The 19,054-nt window shown below is 44.0% G+C and overlaps 1 protein-coding gene across 1 annotated transcript in view; it reads right to left on the bottom strand.

Moving 5' to 3' along the window:
• Positions 1-3,785, bottom strand: part of LOC147103129 (disks large-associated protein 2-like) — a 115,991-nt gene extending 112,206 nt beyond the window's left edge. The window contains exon 1 of the mRNA XM_085963177.1: positions 2,690-3,785. Coding sequence (XP_085819303.1) covers positions 2,690-3,724 — 1,035 coding nt within the window. The 5' untranslated portion in view covers positions 3,725-3,785. The remainder of the gene's footprint in view (positions 1-2,689) is intronic.
• Positions 3,786-19,054: the final 15,269 nt, after the last annotated feature.

Raw genomic sequence — 19,054 nt, 5'->3', positions numbered from 1 at the left:
CCTACCAGTGTTTTCTGCCCCTTGTTATCTCTTATCTCCACCCATACTGATTCTACTTCCTGATCTTCTGAGCCAAGATCCTTTCTCAATATCGTCCTTATGTCATCCTTTATTATCAGGGCTACCTGCCAATGTTTCAATTCTGCTTGGCTTTTCAAAACGTCAAGTAGCCTGGAACATTTGGTTCCCAACCCCTCCACACTTTCAGACCACTTGTCTGACATCCAGTCTTGGATGAGCTGCAATATCCTCCAAGCTAAAACATTGGGAAGACTGACATCATCGTCTTTAGTTCCGCAGCCTTGGCACCATTTCCATACCCCTCTCAGCCACTGTCTCAGGCTGAACCAGACTATTCATAACCTCGGCATCCTATATGACTCTAAGCTGAGCTTCTGACTCTATATCTTCTCTATCACAAAGACCGACTACTTCCACCTCTGTACCACTGCTTGCTGATGCCCCTGCTTCAGTTCGTATGTCACTAAAACTCTCATCCATGCCTTTTTCACCCTCAGACTCAATTATTCAAATACTCTCATCGCCACTTTCCCATCCTTCACCCTCCATAGATTTCAGCTAATCCTATCTCGCATCAAGTCTGGCTCATCCATTAACCCTGACCTCGCTGACCTACATTGGCTCACAGTCCCCTAATGCCTCAAATTTAAAATTCTCATCCTTGTGTTGAAATCCCTTCATGGCCTCACCCTTCCTGAGCTCTGTAACCTCCTCCAGTCCCACAACCCTCACAAAGTGCTCTGATGCTGGCCTCTTGTGTACCTTCCCTCCCTTTGCCCTACCATTGGTAGTCAGGCCTTCAGTTGCCTAGGCCCCACATTCTAAACTTCCCTGCTTAATCCCCTCCACCTCTCCCTCCTGTTTTAAGACCCTCCTTAATAACCACTTCTTCTACCAAGCTGATAGCAAAATACTGCGGATGCTCGAAATCCGAAATAACAACAGAAAACGCTGGAAAAACTCAGCAGGCCAGGCAACATCTGTGGAGAGAGAAACAGAGTTAACGTTTCAGGTCGATGACCCTTCGTCAGAACCATGTTTGGCGAAGGGTCATCGACCTGAAACGTTAACTCTGTTTCTCTCTCTGCGGATGCTGCCCTGGCCTGCTGAGTTTTTCCAGCGTTTTCTGTTGTTATTTCTTCTACCAAGCTGTTGGTCAACCTTCCAATATCCCCTTCTTGGCTTGGCATCCATTTTCTTCCTTCGCCTCTCTGAAGTGCCTTTAGGCATTTTTCTACATTGAAGACACAATATAAATGCAAGTGGAAACAACATTGTATATATCAATTATAATGCATCCTGTATGATGTTTATGCAGGAAAGGGACATTAATATTTTCTCTTTTTTCAGTATCCACATTGAGGGGAGCAACTCTTTGACTTTTTAGCTGATTCAGCCATGGATATTTTCTCAAGGGTGTATATGTGAATGTGGTTCTACTCAGAGTAAAGCACAATTTCCTTGGCCTCTCAAGTACGTCAATGAGAAGATAAAATTAATTTTACTTTACAAAGCAGCATGTATGCAACATTTAAACAAATATAAGTAATATTTAAACTGTAAATGAAATATAATTTTACTGCACACAGCATGTATGCAACATTTAAACAAATGTATGCAATATTTAAACTGTAAATTAAATGTAATTTTACTGCACACAGCATGTATGCAATATTTAAACAAATGTATGTAATATTTAAACTGTAAATTAAATGTAATTTTACTGCACACAGCATGTATGCAATATTTAAGTAGTAAGTGAAGAATTAATTCCAGCTAATTTCATATCAATACAATTCCCTTTTTCAAGTTGTAGAGTTCAATAGGTCATTTTTTAATTGTATGTTTGATTTACTGTGCATTATCTCTGCTATGTTTATCTAATTCCACAGTGCAAAGGACCATTTTGCACAGGCAAATACATATTAATCAATCAATTTAAATATATTGATGCTGGTGTGTCAGAACTTTGCAGGTCTGTTTGTGGGATGGCATCAAATATTCCACTTTCCTCTAGATATTGTCCCGTTGTGACAGGCCAGTTACTAATAAACACCGTTTTCTCAGTACAGACAGTGTATCCTCTTTTGGGGCCAATGGAAAAGAGGGCAGCTGTAAATGGGGGTGGTGGGGGTTGCTGATAATAGAATAGGTCCAGAGATTTGCATCATAGAAAATATGTGTGTTTCATATGTATCTTTATGCTGCAACAGAATAAAAATCAATCCCTGAACTGTAATATCACAACTACTTGAGACTATCCCAGTGTGGCATTAATTGTTGGGAGACCTCCAATTCTAGGTAGTAAATACCATCGTTTGAAAAGAAGAGATTCATGTTCACTTCCAAACAGGAATTTTCATCCTGATTTGGTGTTGCCCCACCTCACCTATGAAATACAGTAGAGGGTCCTGAAGAACACAGTAACATAAAATTCTCAAAAAGTGGTGTGTCTGATTTAGTTTTCATATCTAGGAAGGATCCAAAAGTCAAATCAGGTTGAGTACACCTCCAATCTTATGATAATTAAAACAAATTTGAGGGAAGTCATACGAGAAATGCAGAGCGGGAAAGCAATACCTTTGAGTGATGCAGAAAACATTCATGGTATTTGCGTGTTGGTGATCCAACTCACTACTAACACTGACAATTATATTTTAACACCTACCTGAAGATAATGATAAGCCCTTTCTTGTGCCTTGGTATCCTGAAGCATTGAAGGTTTGTCTTGGTTCAGTCCCGAGCTTGGATAGGCCTCTCTGGCCTGGCTTACCGTCATAGTGGACCACACACTTCTTTTCGTGTGTTGTGAATCAGCCAACATTGGCATAGCTGCACATGCTAAACATCTTCCCTCACTGCTGCTTTTTAAACTCTTCAGGGTCAGATCTCTGAAGGCACTTTCAATGGGTTCTGTACAGTACTGGGTGGCCTGTTCCATAGAGTGCCGACTGGCTCCAGTGGCCACCATATAACTGCTGTCACTGTCAAGGTTGTCATCTGAGCTCCACCAGCCAGTCATCTTAGCTCTGTGCTTAGAGTCAGATTTGCGTTCCTTGCTTTTGCTCCTCTTTGTTGACCTTGACTGGTGGTGGTGCTGCTGGTGGTGCTGGTGGTGCTGATGGTGATGGTAGCTGTCCCCACCTCGTCCCTCCATCTTAGTACCGTTTATGTTTCCTTTCGAAGGGGCTTCCAGAGAGTGCGACTTGGCGAAAAGCTTCTGCACAGAGTGAACCAGGTGCCGAATCCTGCTGGGGCTCTCACTTCGCTGCTCAGCTGAACTGGCCCGTTGGTACTGAAGTGTGTGAAACCCATCGTGGTGCAGAGGCAACTGCTTCTCAAACTGGTCCAGCAGGTTGGCAGGTAGCCGATTGATCTTGCTGGCAGTGTGGGTGGCAGCCATGCAGTCATCGCAAGATTCATACTGTGGGTTATGGTGCATCCTAGGAAACGTACTGCTAGAGGACATCTGCTCAGTCATGCTAATCGGTGCTGCAGCACACTCAGGGGGCATGGTACTCCTTGACATGCAGTAGTGATGGTCCATCGAACAGGATTCTGTAGGACTAACCAAATAAGACTGCCGAGGATCTTGACTGTGGTGTAAATAATCATGGGAATGATCACAATCCTCAGGCATACAGTGGCATGTGTGCGCAGAAGAATGCTGTGACTGGCTACGACTTCCATTATAACCCTTCATTATGCTAATACAGTATGGAGTCCGTCTTCATTCTTCAGGATAGTGCGGAATAGTTGGCCTCATCATCTGTAAAAGAATCAAAACTATTATTAAAAAAAATTAGGAATGCAGCTCTTGAATCTTCAGAAAAAGATGATACTGTAAAGCAGCAAAATAAAACTGACAGAAATATATCAAAACATTAAGCTAATGTAATCATAGAATCATAGAATGGTTACAGCACGGAAGAAGGTCATTCGGCCCATCGAGCCTAAGCCGGCTCTCAGCAAGAGCACTTCAGCTAGTCCCACTCCCCCGCCATTTCCCCATAGCCCTGCAAAGTTTTTCTTTCAGATACTGATCCAACTCCCTTTTGAAAGCCACGATTGAGTCTGCCTCCACCACCCCTTCAGGCAGTGAATTCCAGATCCTAACCACTCACTGCGTAAAAAAGTTTTTCCTCATGTCGCCTTTGGTTCTTCTGCCAATCACCTTAAATCAGTGTCCTCTGGTTCTCGACCCTTCTGCCAATGGGAACAGTTTCTCTCTATCTACGCTGTCCAGACCCCTCATGATTTTGAACACCTCTATCAAATCTCCTCTCAATCTTCTCTGCTCTAAGGAGAACAACCCCAGCTTCTCCATTCTATCCACATAACTGAAATCCCTCATCCCTGGAATCATTCTTGTAAATCTTTTCTGCACCCTAAGGTCTTCACGTCCTTCCTAAAGTGTGGGGTCCAGAATTAGACACAATACTCCAGTTGAGGCTGAACCAGGTTCATCATAATTTCCACACTTTTGTACTCTATGCCTCTATTCATGAAGCCCAGGATCCCAAAGCTTTCTTTAACTGCTTTCTCAACCAGCCCTGCCACCTTCAACAGGTCTCTTTGAGGATGTAACGAGCAGGGTGGACAAAGGTGAACCAGTGGATGTGGTGTATTTGGATTTCCAGAAGGCATTCGATAAGGTGCCACATAAAAGGTTACTGCATAAGATAAGAGCTCATGGAATTGGGGGTAATATATTAGCATGGATAGAGAATTGGCCAACAAACAGAAAGCAGAGTCAGGATAAATGGGTCATTTTCCGGTTGGCAAACGGTAACTAGTGGAGTGCCACAGGGATCAGTGCTGGGGCCTCAACTATTTACAATCTACATTAATGACTTGGATGAAGGGACCGAGTGTAATGTAGCCAAGTTTGCGGATGATACAAAGATGGGTGGGAAAGCAAGTTGTGCAGAGGACTCAAAGAACCTGCAAAGGGATATAGACAGGCTAAGTGAGTGGGAAAACATTTGGCAGATGGAGTATAATGTGGGAAAGTGCGAGGTTATCCACTTTGGCAGGAAAAATAAAAAAACAAATTATTATTTAAATGGAGAGAAATTACAAAATGCTACAGTTCAGAGGGACCTGGGGGTCCTTGTGCATGAAACACAAAAAGTTAGCATGCAGGTACAGCAAGTAATCAAGAAGGCAAATGGAATGTTGGCCTTTATTTCAAGCAGGTTGGAGTATAAAAGCAGGGAGGTCCTGCTACAACTGTACAGGGTGTTGGTGAGACCACACCTTGAGTACTGTGTACAGTTTTGGTCTCCTTATTTAAGGAAGGATATACTTGCATTGGAGGCAGTTCAGAGACGATTCACTAGGTTAATTCCAGAGATGAGGGGGTTGACTTATGAGGAAAGGTTGAGCTGGTTGGGCCTATGCTCATTGGAATTTAGAAGAATGAGAGGTGATCTTATTGAAACATATAAGATACTGAGGGGCTCGACAAGGTAGATTCAGGGAGGATGTTTCTCCCCATGGGGAAATCTAGAACTCGGGGGCACAGTTTTAGAATAAAGGGTCGTCCTTTTAGAACTGAGATGAGGATGAATTTCCTCTCCCAGAGGGTCATAAATCTGTGGAATTCTCTGCCCCAAAGAGCTGCGGAGGCTGGGTCATTAAATACATTTAATGTGGAGATAGATAGATTTTTGCAAGATAAGGGTTATGGGGAGCGGGCGGGGAAGTGGCTTTGAGCCCAAGATCAGCCATGATCTTATTGAATGGCAGAGCAGGCTTGAGGGGCCAAGTGGCCTATTCCTGCTCCTATTTCTTATGTTCTTATGTCTCTCTGTTCATGCACCCCCTTTAGGATTGTACCCTTTAGTTTATATTTCCTCTCTTCATTCTTTCCCCCCATAACGCAAGCAGGCATCAAACATAACAGCTCAGGGGGTCCCAACATTATTTGAGAATTCCTGCTTGGCCTTGCAATGGCTGGAGCCCCTGCCTGTTCCTTACGACACCACTGATGCAGAGGGGCAGGGTCTGTGGTCGGGATCTTTTACGTCCACTGGAGCAAGTGGACACAGCCTTGGTTTAATGTCTCCTTTGAAAGATGGCACCTCTCACAATGCAGCACTCCCTCAGTACTGCAATGAAGTGTCAGCCTAGAATATACGCTCAATCTTTAGTGGGGCTCAAATCCACAACCTTCCAAGTCACAGGTAAGAGTCCTACAAACTGAGCCAAGGTGACATTTGGTCATTTTTATGGTATTAGTAAACATATCCACTGCAGAGACACAGCAATAGATGTTCATCTGTTTGCTGAATGGGGTGGATGCCACGTCCTTTATGGAACCTGCCTGATTTTCATTCCATTGAAAGCAATGAAATGAAAATCAGTGAGGTTCAATATATATGACACCTCGTTTGACCTCTCCACCACCTCTCTCATAAGAACATAAGAATTAGGAGCAGGAGTAAGCCATACAGCCCCTTGAGCCTGCTCCGCCATTTAATAAGATCATGGCTGATCTTCAACCTCAACTCCATTTCCCGCCCGATCTCCATATCCCTTGATTCCCCTAGAGTCCGAAAATCTATCTATCTCAGCTTTGAATATATGCAACGAATCAGCATCCATAGACCTTTTTGGTAGAGAATTCCAAATATTCACAACCCTCTGAGTGAAGAAACTCCTCCTCATCTCACTCTTAAATGGCCTACCCCTTATCCTGAGTCTATGCCTCCTAGTTCTAGATTCTCCAGCCAGGGGAAACAACCTCTCAGCATCTACCCTGTCAATCCCCCTCAGAATCTTATATGTTTCAATGAGATCACCTCTCATTCTTCTAAACTACAGGGAGCATAGGCTTAATCTAATCAATCTCTCCTCATAGGGCAACCCACTCATCCCAGGAATCAATCGAGTATATAAAGGGCGGGCTCTCTGCCCCAACATTTACCATCTGAGCAGTGAAGACCAAAATCTACCCCACAACATCATTAACATTGGAGAAATATTAGGAGTAAGATTAATTATCGAAACCTTTATTTTTCAGTGAGATAAATCAAAGTAGGTTACATTCTTAAATTAAAAAGTGTTGCTCCAAATCAGCTCTGATAATGGAAAATACTTGACTGCGGCATATCAATCCAGACTGCTCCTACAAGGCCTGACCAAATATTCAGATGTCATATAAAGGTTCTGCATCAGCAGTTTGATGACGGTTTAATTTACCCTAAGTACCTGACTTAACATAAATACTTGTTTCTGCTTGTGAAGGTAAAGAAGGGATTAATAAATTTAATTTCCACAGAATAACAAGTGTAATATTAAAGATCTTGCAGCTGGCCAATTGGTATAAAGGCCCCGATATTGACAGAGACTGGTTTCGTAGGTTGGTGGGAGGGGGAAGTTTTGGACGGAATTCCCGGAAGTCCGGATTTTTCCTCATACTGTGAAGTTTTAACTCCACAGCGTGCAACTTCTTTCTTTGACGGGATCCCCGGCCGGAAGTCAGCCTGATTGACAGGCTTGGTTTCCAGTCAGGCAGGGAACACTCCGGTAGGGCGTCTGCAGCTATGACAGGGACCCCAGTGGGGGGTGGGGTAGGGTGTTTCCGATCCCCGATTAGGGATCTTTGTATGTGGGGGAGATCTGATGGTGGGGAATCCAATACAAGGGAAGAAGGTTTGCAACCATCTTCAGCCAGAAGTGCCGAGTGGATGATCCATATTGGCCTCCTCCTGAGGTCCCTACCATCATAGAAGCCAGTCTTCAGCCAATTTGATTCACTCCAAGTGATATCCAGAAACGGCTGAGCGCACTGGATACAGCAAACACTATGGGCCCTGAAAACATCCCGGCTGTCGTACTGAAGACTTGTGCTCCAGAACTAACCGCGCCTCTAGCCAAGCCAGTACAGTTATAACACGGCATCTATCCGACAATGTGGAAAACTGCCCAGGTATGTCCTGTCCACAAAAAGCAGGACAAATCCAATCTGGCCAATTACCGTGTGGTAAACCACTGTTATACCTGTCTGTATGTGTATGTGTATTCCACTAGGTACAGGTCTGGACATGCCTCGGCTGACTCCTCCCACTATTCCAGGTATATAAGTGACTACCTCCCAGTCCCTTAGTATTCTGGACGGGTCGACCACTCGAGACTAGACCTTCATTCTTTAGTTAATAAAAGCCTGGTTGTTACTCGCTTAACCTCAGTCTTTTGAGTAATTGATGGCGCATCATACCGCCCCATCAGTCTACTCTCAATCATCAGCAAAGTGACGGAAGGTATCTTCGACAGTGCTATCAAGCGGCACTTACTCACCAATAACCTGCTCACTGATGCCCAGTTTGGGTTCCGTCAAGACCACTCAGCTCCCGACCTCATTACAGCCTTGGTCCAAACATGGACAAAGGAGCTGAATTCCAGAGGAGAAGTGAGGGTGACTGCCCTTGACATCAAGGCAGCATTTGTCATGAAGGAGCCCTAGTAAAGCTGAACGCAATGGGAATCGGGGGGGAAACTCTCCACTGGCTGGAGTCATACCTAGCACAAAGGAAGATGGTTGTGGTGGTTGAAGGTCAATCACCACAGCCCCAGGACATTGCTGCAGGAGTTCCTCAGGGCAGTGTCCTAGGCCCAACCATCTTCAGCTGCTTCATCAATGACTTTCCCTCCAACATAAGTTCAGAAGTGGGGAATGTTAGAAATCTCATCATCATCAAGAAACTACTCATGAAATAATGCTGGACGGCCAGCTGGTGGTGCCATCCAAGGAGTATAAATACTCGGGCGTGGGCCCAGCTTACCAGGGACATTTTGTAAGACAAGGAACTAGTGAAGTACAACTAGACCTCCATGTTCTGAAACAAGTTGATTAAAGCCTTGCTTTATACTCAAACCAAGTGCGTAGTGAGTTTTCTTACATCAGGGATTGTTCGCTGATGACTGCACAGTGTTCAGCGCCATTCACAACTCTTCAGATAATGAAGCAGTCCATGCCCACATGCAACAAGACCTGAACGATGTTCAGACTTGGGCTGATAAGTGGCAGGTAACATTCACGCCACACAAGTGCCAGGCAATGACTATCTCCAACAAGCGAGAGTCTAACCACCGCCTCTTGACATTCAATGGCATTACCATCGCCGAATCCCCCACCATCAACATCCTGGGGGTCACCATTGACCAGAAACTTAACTGGACCAGCCACATTAATACTGTGGCAATAAGAGCAGGTCAGAGGCTAGGTATTCTGCAGCGAGTGTCTCACCTCCTGACTCCCCAAAGCCTTTCCACCATCTACAAGGCACAAGTAAGGAGTGTGATGGAATACTCTCCATTTGCCTGGATGAGTGCAGCTCCAACAACACTCAAGAAGCTCGACACCATCCAGGACAAAGCAGCCCGCTTGATTGGCACCCCATCCACCACCTTAAACTTTCACTCCCTCCACCACCGGCATATCGTGGCTGCAGTGTGTACCATCTACAAGATGCACTGCAGCAACTCACCAAGGCTTCTTTGGCAGCAACTCCCAAACCCGTGACCTCTTCCACCTAGAAGGACAAGGGCAGCAGGTGCATGGGAACACCACCACCTCCAAGTTCCCCTCCAAGTCACACACCATCCTGACTTAGAAGCATATCGCCGATCCTTCATCGTCGCTGGGTCAAAATTCTGGAACTCCCTACCTAATAGCACTGTGGGAGTACCTTCACCATATGGACTGCAGCAGTTCAAGAAGACGGCTCACCACCACCTTCTCAAGGGCAATTAGGGATGGGCAATAAATGCTGGCCTTGCCAGCAACGCCCACATCCCATAAACAAATTTTTAAAAAGTCCCACTCCAGCGACTCAAACACAAAATCTAGGCTGACACATCAGTGCAGTACTGAGGGAACACTGCACTGTTGGAGGTGCTGTCTTTCGAATGAGATATTAAACCGAGATCTCGTCTGCCCTTTCAGGTCGACGTAAAAGATTTTACAGCAATATTCAAAGAAAAGCAGGGAGTTCTCCCTGGTGTCCTGGCCAACATTTATCCTTCAACCAACATCACTGAAACAGATTAGCTGGTAATGATCACACTGCTGTTTGTGGGGCCGTGCTGCGCACAAATTGGCTGCCGCGTTTCCTACATTACAATTGTGACTACACTTCAAAAGTACTTAATTGGCTGTGAGGTGCTTTGGGACGTCCTGAGGTGCAAATATTTCTTTTTTTATATAAGATAACATGGTCAAAAGTAATTTCTACTCTAGACATTTTTAAGGACATGATTTTATTGCAAGCTCAATTTTACTGCATATTCAGCATCGTGTGAAACACAGTAATTGCTGTTACTGAGTGACGTGCAAAGCTGGACAAGTAATCTTTAAAGTTACAATTTTGTCTAGGTGTTAGGAAATAGATTAAGTGGATCTTGAATAATGAAAAATGAGTTTAACAAGGTATTTTATGCTTGGATCAGGATTTCTATATGCTGCACATAAAAATGACCAGTCTGCAATATGTATTTTCATTCTTATATAATGTAAATTCTAACAGCAAAAAGGGCCTCGTATCAAAGCCTGGTGTTCATCAATCCAGGGTCCTGAAACTACACCATCTCCGTGTTCATCAAGTGATATTTGTAGTGTCCGTGTGTAGATAAAGACACTGAGTCTTCTGGACGCTGGAGGAATCGATGTCCTTGAGGTGCTGCCGAATTGCAGGTAAGTCCGTTTCCACTTCGTCGCCACTGTAGTGTCCGTGTGTAGATAAAGACACTGAAGACAGGAGTTGGTTCATAGGTATTTACTAAGCAAGTCTGGGGGGGGGTTTCTAAACAATATACACAATACACAGGCTTATATAGCCCAAGTGGCAATTACCGGCATTACGCACACCTGGGGCTCTTAAAGGCACATACACCATAATTGCTCTTAAAGGCACATACACCACAATTCCTCCCCTTCTAGCTAACTAGTACATCATATTTTAAGTAATTATTAATTACATGTTATATGCAAAATAATATACATTGCTGTATTAATTAATTATAAGTTAGTCTCTCAGGAGGCTTCCTGACTCGGTCCGGATAACGCCTCGGGGGTGTAGTAGTTTCTGGTGGTGTAGTAGGTTCTTCTGGCAAGGCTGATTCGGCTTGAAGGCCAGTGTCGGGTTCATCGGGCTCCAGTATCACCGGATCGGAGGTAGATATGGGTATCTCTACTTCATCGTTAGATGTATAGAGTGGTGGTGTAGGTTGTCCCTTTTTGGATGACTCTATGATCTGGTCAGCATGGCGCCTTATTATGCTGTCTCCGATGTCCACGGTATACATCAGTGGTCCTAATCGTGTGCAGATAGTTCCAGGCTGCCATTTCTCGGTACGGTAGTCCCGGGCCAAAACCGGTTGGCCTATCTGGAAGGCCCTAGTTGGCCTTTCATTCATGCCCTGAAACTGCCGGTTCTCCACGTCCCTTCGGATGTTGGGCTTGACCAAATCCAGCTGGCATCTTAGGTTTCTATTGTAGAACATCATGGCGGGAGTTTGGTTAGTAACCATATGCGTTGCATTCCTATATGCAAATAAGAAGTTATCCACCTTGTGCTGAAGTTTTATGTCTTCATTACCCATGGCCTTGATGGCCTTCTTGAAGGTCTGGACAAACCTTTCAGCCAATCCATTGGTGGCGGGATGGTATGGGGCGGACGTGTAGTGCTTTACCCCATTGTTCTTTAAGAACTTTCTGAATTCTTCGGACACAAATTGCGGTCCATTATCAGAACATATCTGCTCCGGCAGCCCATTCCTGGCAAATATGGTCCTTAATACTGTGATGGTTTTTTCCGTGGTGGTGGAGGACATCTTTATTACCTCCGGCCACTTGGAGTGTGCATCAACTGCGATTAAGAACATTGAGTCCATAAATGGACCAGCAAAGTCGATGTGCACCCTTTGCCAGGGAGATGAGGGCCACTCCCATGGATGTAGAGGGGCCTGTGGCGGAGCATTTTGGACCTTCTGGCATCCTAGGCAGCTCTTGGTCATGTCTTCGATGTCTCCATCGATACCTGGCCACCATACAAACGCCCTAGCTAGGTTCTTCATTTTCACTCCACCCAGATGCCCCTCGTGAAGCTCCTTTAGCACTTTATCCTGGAGTTTGGGTGGAATCACCACTCTGGATCCACACATCAAGGTTCCTCGGCACACTGACAGCTGTTCTCTTCTTTGCGAGAATGCTGGCAACAGTGGTTCGCCATGTGCTGGCCATCCCTTCACTGTTAACTCGTAGACCCGTGAGAGAGTAGGGTCATTTCTTGTCTCCCTTTCAATGGCAGAATTTGTCACCGGTAGACATTCCACTATGGTAGAGTGGAATATCTCTACTGGGTCTACTGTAGGTGCCTCTTCTATCGTTGGCAACGGTAGGCGTGATAAACCGTCAGCATTCCCATGCTGTTTTGACCCTTTGTATTCAATGTTGTATTGGTGTGCCCCTAGAAAAAGGGACCACCTCTGTAGTCTTTGTGCTGTCATAATGGGGACACCTTTTTTAGGGTTGAATATGGAGATGAGGGGTTGATGGTCAGTCAGCAAGGTAAATTTTTGTCCGTGTAGGTAATGGTTGAATTTCTTCACTCCCCATACCAGGCTGAGTGCTTCCCTGTCTATCTGGGCATAGTTACGCTCAGCTGAGTTCAATGAGCGTGACGCAAAAGCTATCGGCCGTTCCGAGCCATCAGGGAATCTATGGGACAATACCGCTCCTATGCCGTAAGGGGATGCATCGCACGCCAGTCTGATTGGTAGTGATGGGTTGTAATGAGCCAAAATTTTCTCGGATGTGATTAAGTCTTTACATTTATGGAAGGCACGTTTACAGTCTTCGTTCCATTTCCAAATCACTCCTGTCTGTAGAAGATCATTAAGAGGGTGTAGAATAGTTGATAAGTTCGGTAAAAATTTATGATAGTAATTTATTAATCCCAGGAATGACCTTAATTGTGAAACATTTTCAGGTGCTGGGGCTTTTATAGCTGCTTCAATTTTTTCAGGTGACTTATGCAACCCTTCCTTATTAATTATGTGGCCACAATATGATATCTGATTTTGGAAAAATTCGCACTTGGGGCGATTTGCTCGTAGGCCCCGTTCTTTCAGCCTAGTGAGCACCTGCTCCAAATTGGCAAGGTGCTCGTTGTCGTTTTCTCCTGTTATAAGGATGTCGTCTAGGTAGCATTGAGTCCCCGGAATCCCTTGCAGGACTTGCTCCATAGCTCTTTGCCAGATAGCTGGAGCTGATGCTATTCCAAAAACCAGTCGATTGTACTGGTACAGGCCTTTGTGTGTGTTTATTGTGAGATACTTTTTAGAGGTCTCCTCAGCCTCCATCTGTAGATATGCCTGTGCCAAGTCAATTTTTGTGAAACGTTTCCCTCCGGATAGTGAGGCGAAAATATCTTCTATCCTCGGAAGAGGATACTGTACATTGTGAAGGACCAGGTTTACAGTCACCTTAAAGTCCCCACAGATGTGAATTTTTTCTGTTCCTCAGAGTTATTTTTCAATGTTTTTTTCATGACTGGAACGATGGGTGTTGCCCATTCGCTCCAATCTATTTTGGATAATACGCCTGCCTTTTCCAAATTCTTCAGCTCTGCCTCGACTGCCGGACGTATTGCGTATGGCACCGGCCTTGCCTTAAAAAATTTTGGAATTGCTGTACCTTCCACTTTTATTGAGGCGGTGATGCCTTTCAAGGTTCCTAGTTTCTCTTGAAACACTTCTTTGGCGTTGGCCAAGATGTCTTTTAATTGTTCAGGTATGATGTCATCATTGTTTTTTTCCTTACTGGTCACCGTCAGTGCCTGAATGGAGTGCCAGTCTAAACATATCTTCCTTATCCATTCACGTCCCAACAACGGTGGACCACCATCTTGTAGAATGTATAAATACAACTTTTGTATTTCTTTGCCGTTGTATACCACAGGCACCCTTATTTTTCCTTTGGGGTAGACTTTCTGCCCCGTATATGTTTTTAAGATAATGGATGTGTCTTTTAGAGGTATATGCGAAAATAGCCTCTCGTAATCTCGTCGATTTATTACGGTTAGAGCTGATCCTGTATCTAGCTCCATTTTAACTGGGGACCCTGCTATTGTGAGGGTAACCCAAATGGTTTGGTAATCCTCTTTGGCAAGTACATTATGTAATTTGAGACAGCTTAGTCTCTTGTTTCTGGAGTCGCTATCGTTATTCTGGTCTTCGGAGCTATTGTCCGTCATCATTTGTACCTTCCTGTACTTTTCTTTATTGATTTTTTTGTTTTCTGTCAGTGGATTTATTTTGTCCAGATTGGCATACCCGTGCAATGTGTCCAATCTTACCACATTGCCTGCATGCTTTGCCCTTGAACCAGCAGTCCCTCTGGTTATGGGTGGATCTGCCGCAGCGATAACATCTTCCGAACTCCTGTGTCATTTTATGGGTGCCGAAGTCCTGTGTCTCTTGTTGTATCTCTGCAGCTCCTTTTGCTGCTGCTTCGTATGATACAGCCATACTGAAAGCTTTGTCCAATGTTAAATCTTTTTCAGAAAGCAGTCTTTTTTGTGTTCCTTCACTTAAGAGACCGCAAACAAATTTGTCTCGAAGATAATCCGATAGTCCTGCTCCGAATTGGCAGTACTTTGATAGCTTTCTTAATTCGTTTAGGTAATCAGCGTTACTTTCATTCTTGTGTTGATTTCTCTTGAAGAACTTGAATCGTTCCGCTATCAGCAGCGGTGTTGGGTTTAAATGCTCCTGCAGGGTATCAACAATTTCTTTAAAAGTCTTGTCCTTTGGTTTGGCTGGAGTGATTAAATTTCGTAACAGCCCGTATGTCTTCGCGCCCATTAAGTTCAGAAGTACTGAAGCTTTTTTTTCATCTGTTATTCCATTTGCAGTGCAATAAACCTCTACTCTTTCCACGTATGTGGTCCAATCTTCTATTTCGCCATCAAAAGCCTCAATATTACCAGATTTAGGCATTTCAGAAAAGATATGGCGCTTCCCGCGCTTTTTTTTTCTCTCTGTAGCAACGATATGGCGCTTCCCGTGCTTTCCCGCCGCTGCTATCGATAACAACGCTGTTTTACTGTGGTTTCCGTTTATTCACTGTTGGAGACTCGTTCCCGACGGAGGTCTAAACGCTGACCTGCTTGCCGCGCCGGCCGTCTCTCGAGTGCACCCTCCCAGTCCGTTATTGCTTGCCTCCGATTTCGCTGCCTGTCTCAGCTGTAGAGCCCGCCGCTGGAGCTCCAGCCTGACGCCCAGGAAGGATTAGCGCAGTACCTGTCACAAGCTTGGCCAGCTGGTGAAACCACAGTTTCTCTTACTTCCTTGAGTCTTCTGGACGCTGGAGGAATCGATGTCCTTGAGGTGCTGCCGAATTGCAGGTAAGTCCGTTTCCACTTCGTCGCCACTGTAGTGTCCGTGTGCAGATAAAGACACTGAAGACAGGAGTTGGTTCATAGGTATTTACTAAGCAAGTCTGGGGGGGGGGGTTCTAAACGATATACACAATACACAGGCTTATATAGCCCAAGTGGCAATTACTGGCATTACGCACACCTGGGGCTCTTAAAGGCACATACACCATAATTGCTCTTAAAGGCACATACACCACAATATTGATCCCTTCTTTTTGTATGAAATGTTCTAACTGATGAGGTTATTGGCTGGACACACACTGTGAGGCGTGTGCCTGACATCTTAGCTGGTGCAATCCATTCATGAAAGAGGGGTAGACTTTGGCAGTATATGATAAAAGCTTTCTTCACATAGAAATGATGATACTGTGATTTATAAAAAAAAGATATGGTAGCTCAATGAGTAAAAACAGCACCTTGGGCTATACTCAAGCATACAGATCAGGAAGGACCCAGGTTCAGTCCCTGGGGTTTGCTGATTTGGCTTCTGTGTCCATTGACTGGGGAGGGGAAGGCCAACCAGGACTCCTTTTACTGCTTGCTGTCCAATAATGACCCTTGCTGGAAGGTGTACGCACAGTCATGCAGGTCAAGGACTTAGGCTCCACCATGACATCCCCATGGTCAAACAGTCTGTCAACGCCGTCTAGGCTTGCACATGAAAAATGGCTACTGCAGGGCAGCAGAGTGGGACTAATTGGATAGCTCTTTCAAAGAGCCAATACAGGCACGATGGAAGAAATGATTCTATGATTCTACTTGGGCAATTTACTGAATGGGTGCTGGCACCCATGGACCTGTACCCCAACAAGAGTCAGCACCTTCAGAAGGATGGGGAAAAGATAATTTTGAAAATTCATGATTCAATTACTCTGTGCTTTTGTTAAACTTTCCAAGATCAAAATAGTCAAGATTGCTGAATTTTAACCAAAGTACAATTGACGTTTGAGCAAGGCTTTAAACAGTCTTCTCACAAGAGATGACCACGAACTGATATAGCCCTTTAAAGCAATAGCATGGTGGCATAGTGGTTAGCACTGTTGCCTCACAGCGCCAGGGACCCGGGTTCGAATCCGGCCTCGGGTGACTGTCTGTGTGGAGTTTGCACATTCTCCCCGTGTTTGCGTGGGTTTCCTCCGGGTGCTCCGGTTTCCTCCCACAGTCCAAAGATGTGTGGGTTAGGTTGATTGGCTATGATAAATTGACCCTTAGTGTTAGGGGGGTTAAATACGTGGGGTTACGGGGATAGAGTGGGATATGTGTTGGTGTAGGGGTTACGGGGATCGGGTGGGATATGTGTCGGTGCAGGCTCGATGGGCCGAAATGGCCTCTATCTGCACTGTGGGGTTTCTGTGGTTTCTGTGGCCTTAATTACTATGGCTGGAGGATTAAGCTAATTTGGTACTTGGCTTTTTAAAGGAAAATTGTAGTCCATTAAACTATAATTCAAATACATTATTCAGACACAATCATATGCCTAGTGTTCTGGTCTGTAAGTGGCTGTGTTGCTTGAAAATCATTTTTTCTAATGAGATAAAATTATCCAGAAAAAATTAAAATACAGCTACATGGGGACAAGCTGGAGATCGTGGATGACCCCTCATTCCCAGAATTAATTACCTGAAGCGACATAAGGGTGTCCCCCTACAGGGTTCAGAACATTGTTCTTTTATCACAATAGTATCTATACTCAAAAGGAGAGGGCTAAAAAAGGACCTCATAGAGGTTTCTTAAATAGTAAACTGGATGGAAATGATAGGACACTAATTAAACCATGACTCTAGAACAAGGGGGCACAGGTTCAAACTAGTGAAAGGCAAATTTAGGACTAATGTCAGCAAGATTTTCTTCATCAACAGATGGAATGAACTTCTGATTAGGGCCATGGGGGCACAAACTGTGGAATTATTTAAGAAACAATCAGATGCGGTGATGGGAGAACTGTAAGTTCTTTCTGGATGGATGAGCTCTGTTGGCCAAATGATCTATCTCATCTGTACCTAGCTGGTGATCTTGTGAGTGTGAAATGGTAGAGAGCCATTCTTGTATCACTGATTCCCTCACTCTGCAGTCAGTGAATCCCTGATCTCAACAGGAAATGCTGAAGCGCTTCTCTGCAGGTATCTGGTAAATCCCCATCATGACTCCCAGCTCCCAAGATGACTGGGAACATCTCCCCAGCCCACAGTTGTGGTGTGTGTGGTAATTAATTAGTAATAATGGATTGCAAGGTAGGAATTACTTTGTCTTTAATAAGTTTTCATTTAAAAATGTTCCAAAGGCATACAAAGAGGGGGAAAAATTAAAAGAAGTAGCAATCTAATAGGGGTAAACAGCAGAAAAATGAACACAGCAGCAGGATTTAGGTCACCCTCAGAGTTAGGTCAAGAACTGCTTTACCCAAAGAAGATTCAATGAGATTTTGAATGTAATTGACATAAAAATATGTATTAGATTCTAAAAATTATCGATGGCTATTTTAGTAAGTCAGAGCTTAATGTTTTTGTCTGAAATTACTCTGCTATTTTAGTGGAGGTGTCAACCTGTTCATTTTAAATAAAATCCATTTTACATTATAGCATTTAGTATATTATATAGTGATTATATTTATGTAATGTACACTATTTTATATTACATATTGTAGTGTGCAGTACACTATATTGCACAGCTTATATCATTTAATATTGTATAAGTTATTACAAAGTATGTTATGTTATGTTATGGGTTTAGGGTATTATATGGTGTATGTTTGTTATATAATGTATAATTTTTCAAACTCAAAGAAAGAAAGACTTGCATTTATATAACGCCCTTCACAATCACCGGATGTCCCAAAGCGCTTTACAGCCAATGAAATACTTTTGAAGTGTAGTCACTGTTGTAATGTAGGAAACACGGCAGCCAATTTGCGCACAACAAGCTCCCAAAAACAGCAATGTCATAATGACCAGAGAATCAGTTTTTGTGATGTTAACTGAGGGATAAATATTGGTCAGGACACCGGGGATAACTCCCCTGCTCTTCTTCGAAATAGTGAAATGGGATTTTTTACATCCACCTGAGAGAGCAGACGGGGCCTCAGTTTAACATCTCATCCGAAAGACGGCACCTCCGACAGTGCAGCACTCCCTCAGCACTGCACTGGAGTGTCAGCCTAGATTTTTGTGCTCAAGTCTCTGGAGTGGGACTTGAACCCACAACATTCTGACTCAGAGGCCAGACGCAATCACTGACCTAAAGCTGACACAGTTTAAAAAGCTTTAGTTATGTCAAAATGAAATTATATAGCTCCTTTAAGTGTTATAGACCATATGAATGAGTAGGGTACTTCAGTTGATTGTTCACTCTTCATAACTTGTTTGTGCATGGTATCCAGTTCTAATTGTATTATCTCTTTCACCTTTGTTATGTTACTGTCCAAGAGGCTAATCAATTAAAGTATTGTGATGTGGCCGACCTTCAGCTAACGCTGTGAATAATCAGTAGTACGATAGCAAAATACTGCAGATGTTGGGAACCCGAAACGTCAACTCAAATTTCTCTCCACGGATGTTGCCTGACCTGCTGAGTTTTTCCAGCATTTTCTG

Source organism: Somniosus microcephalus, chromosome 20 (assembly GCF_052327205.1).
Source record: "Somniosus microcephalus isolate GS21.2 chromosome 20, FLI_Smic_1.0, whole genome shotgun sequence".
Taxonomy (NCBI): domain Eukaryota; kingdom Metazoa; phylum Chordata; class Chondrichthyes; order Squaliformes; family Somniosidae; genus Somniosus; species Somniosus microcephalus.
The sequence above is the reverse complement of the archived record's forward strand: the minus strand, read 5'-3'. Positions and strand labels throughout refer to the sequence as shown.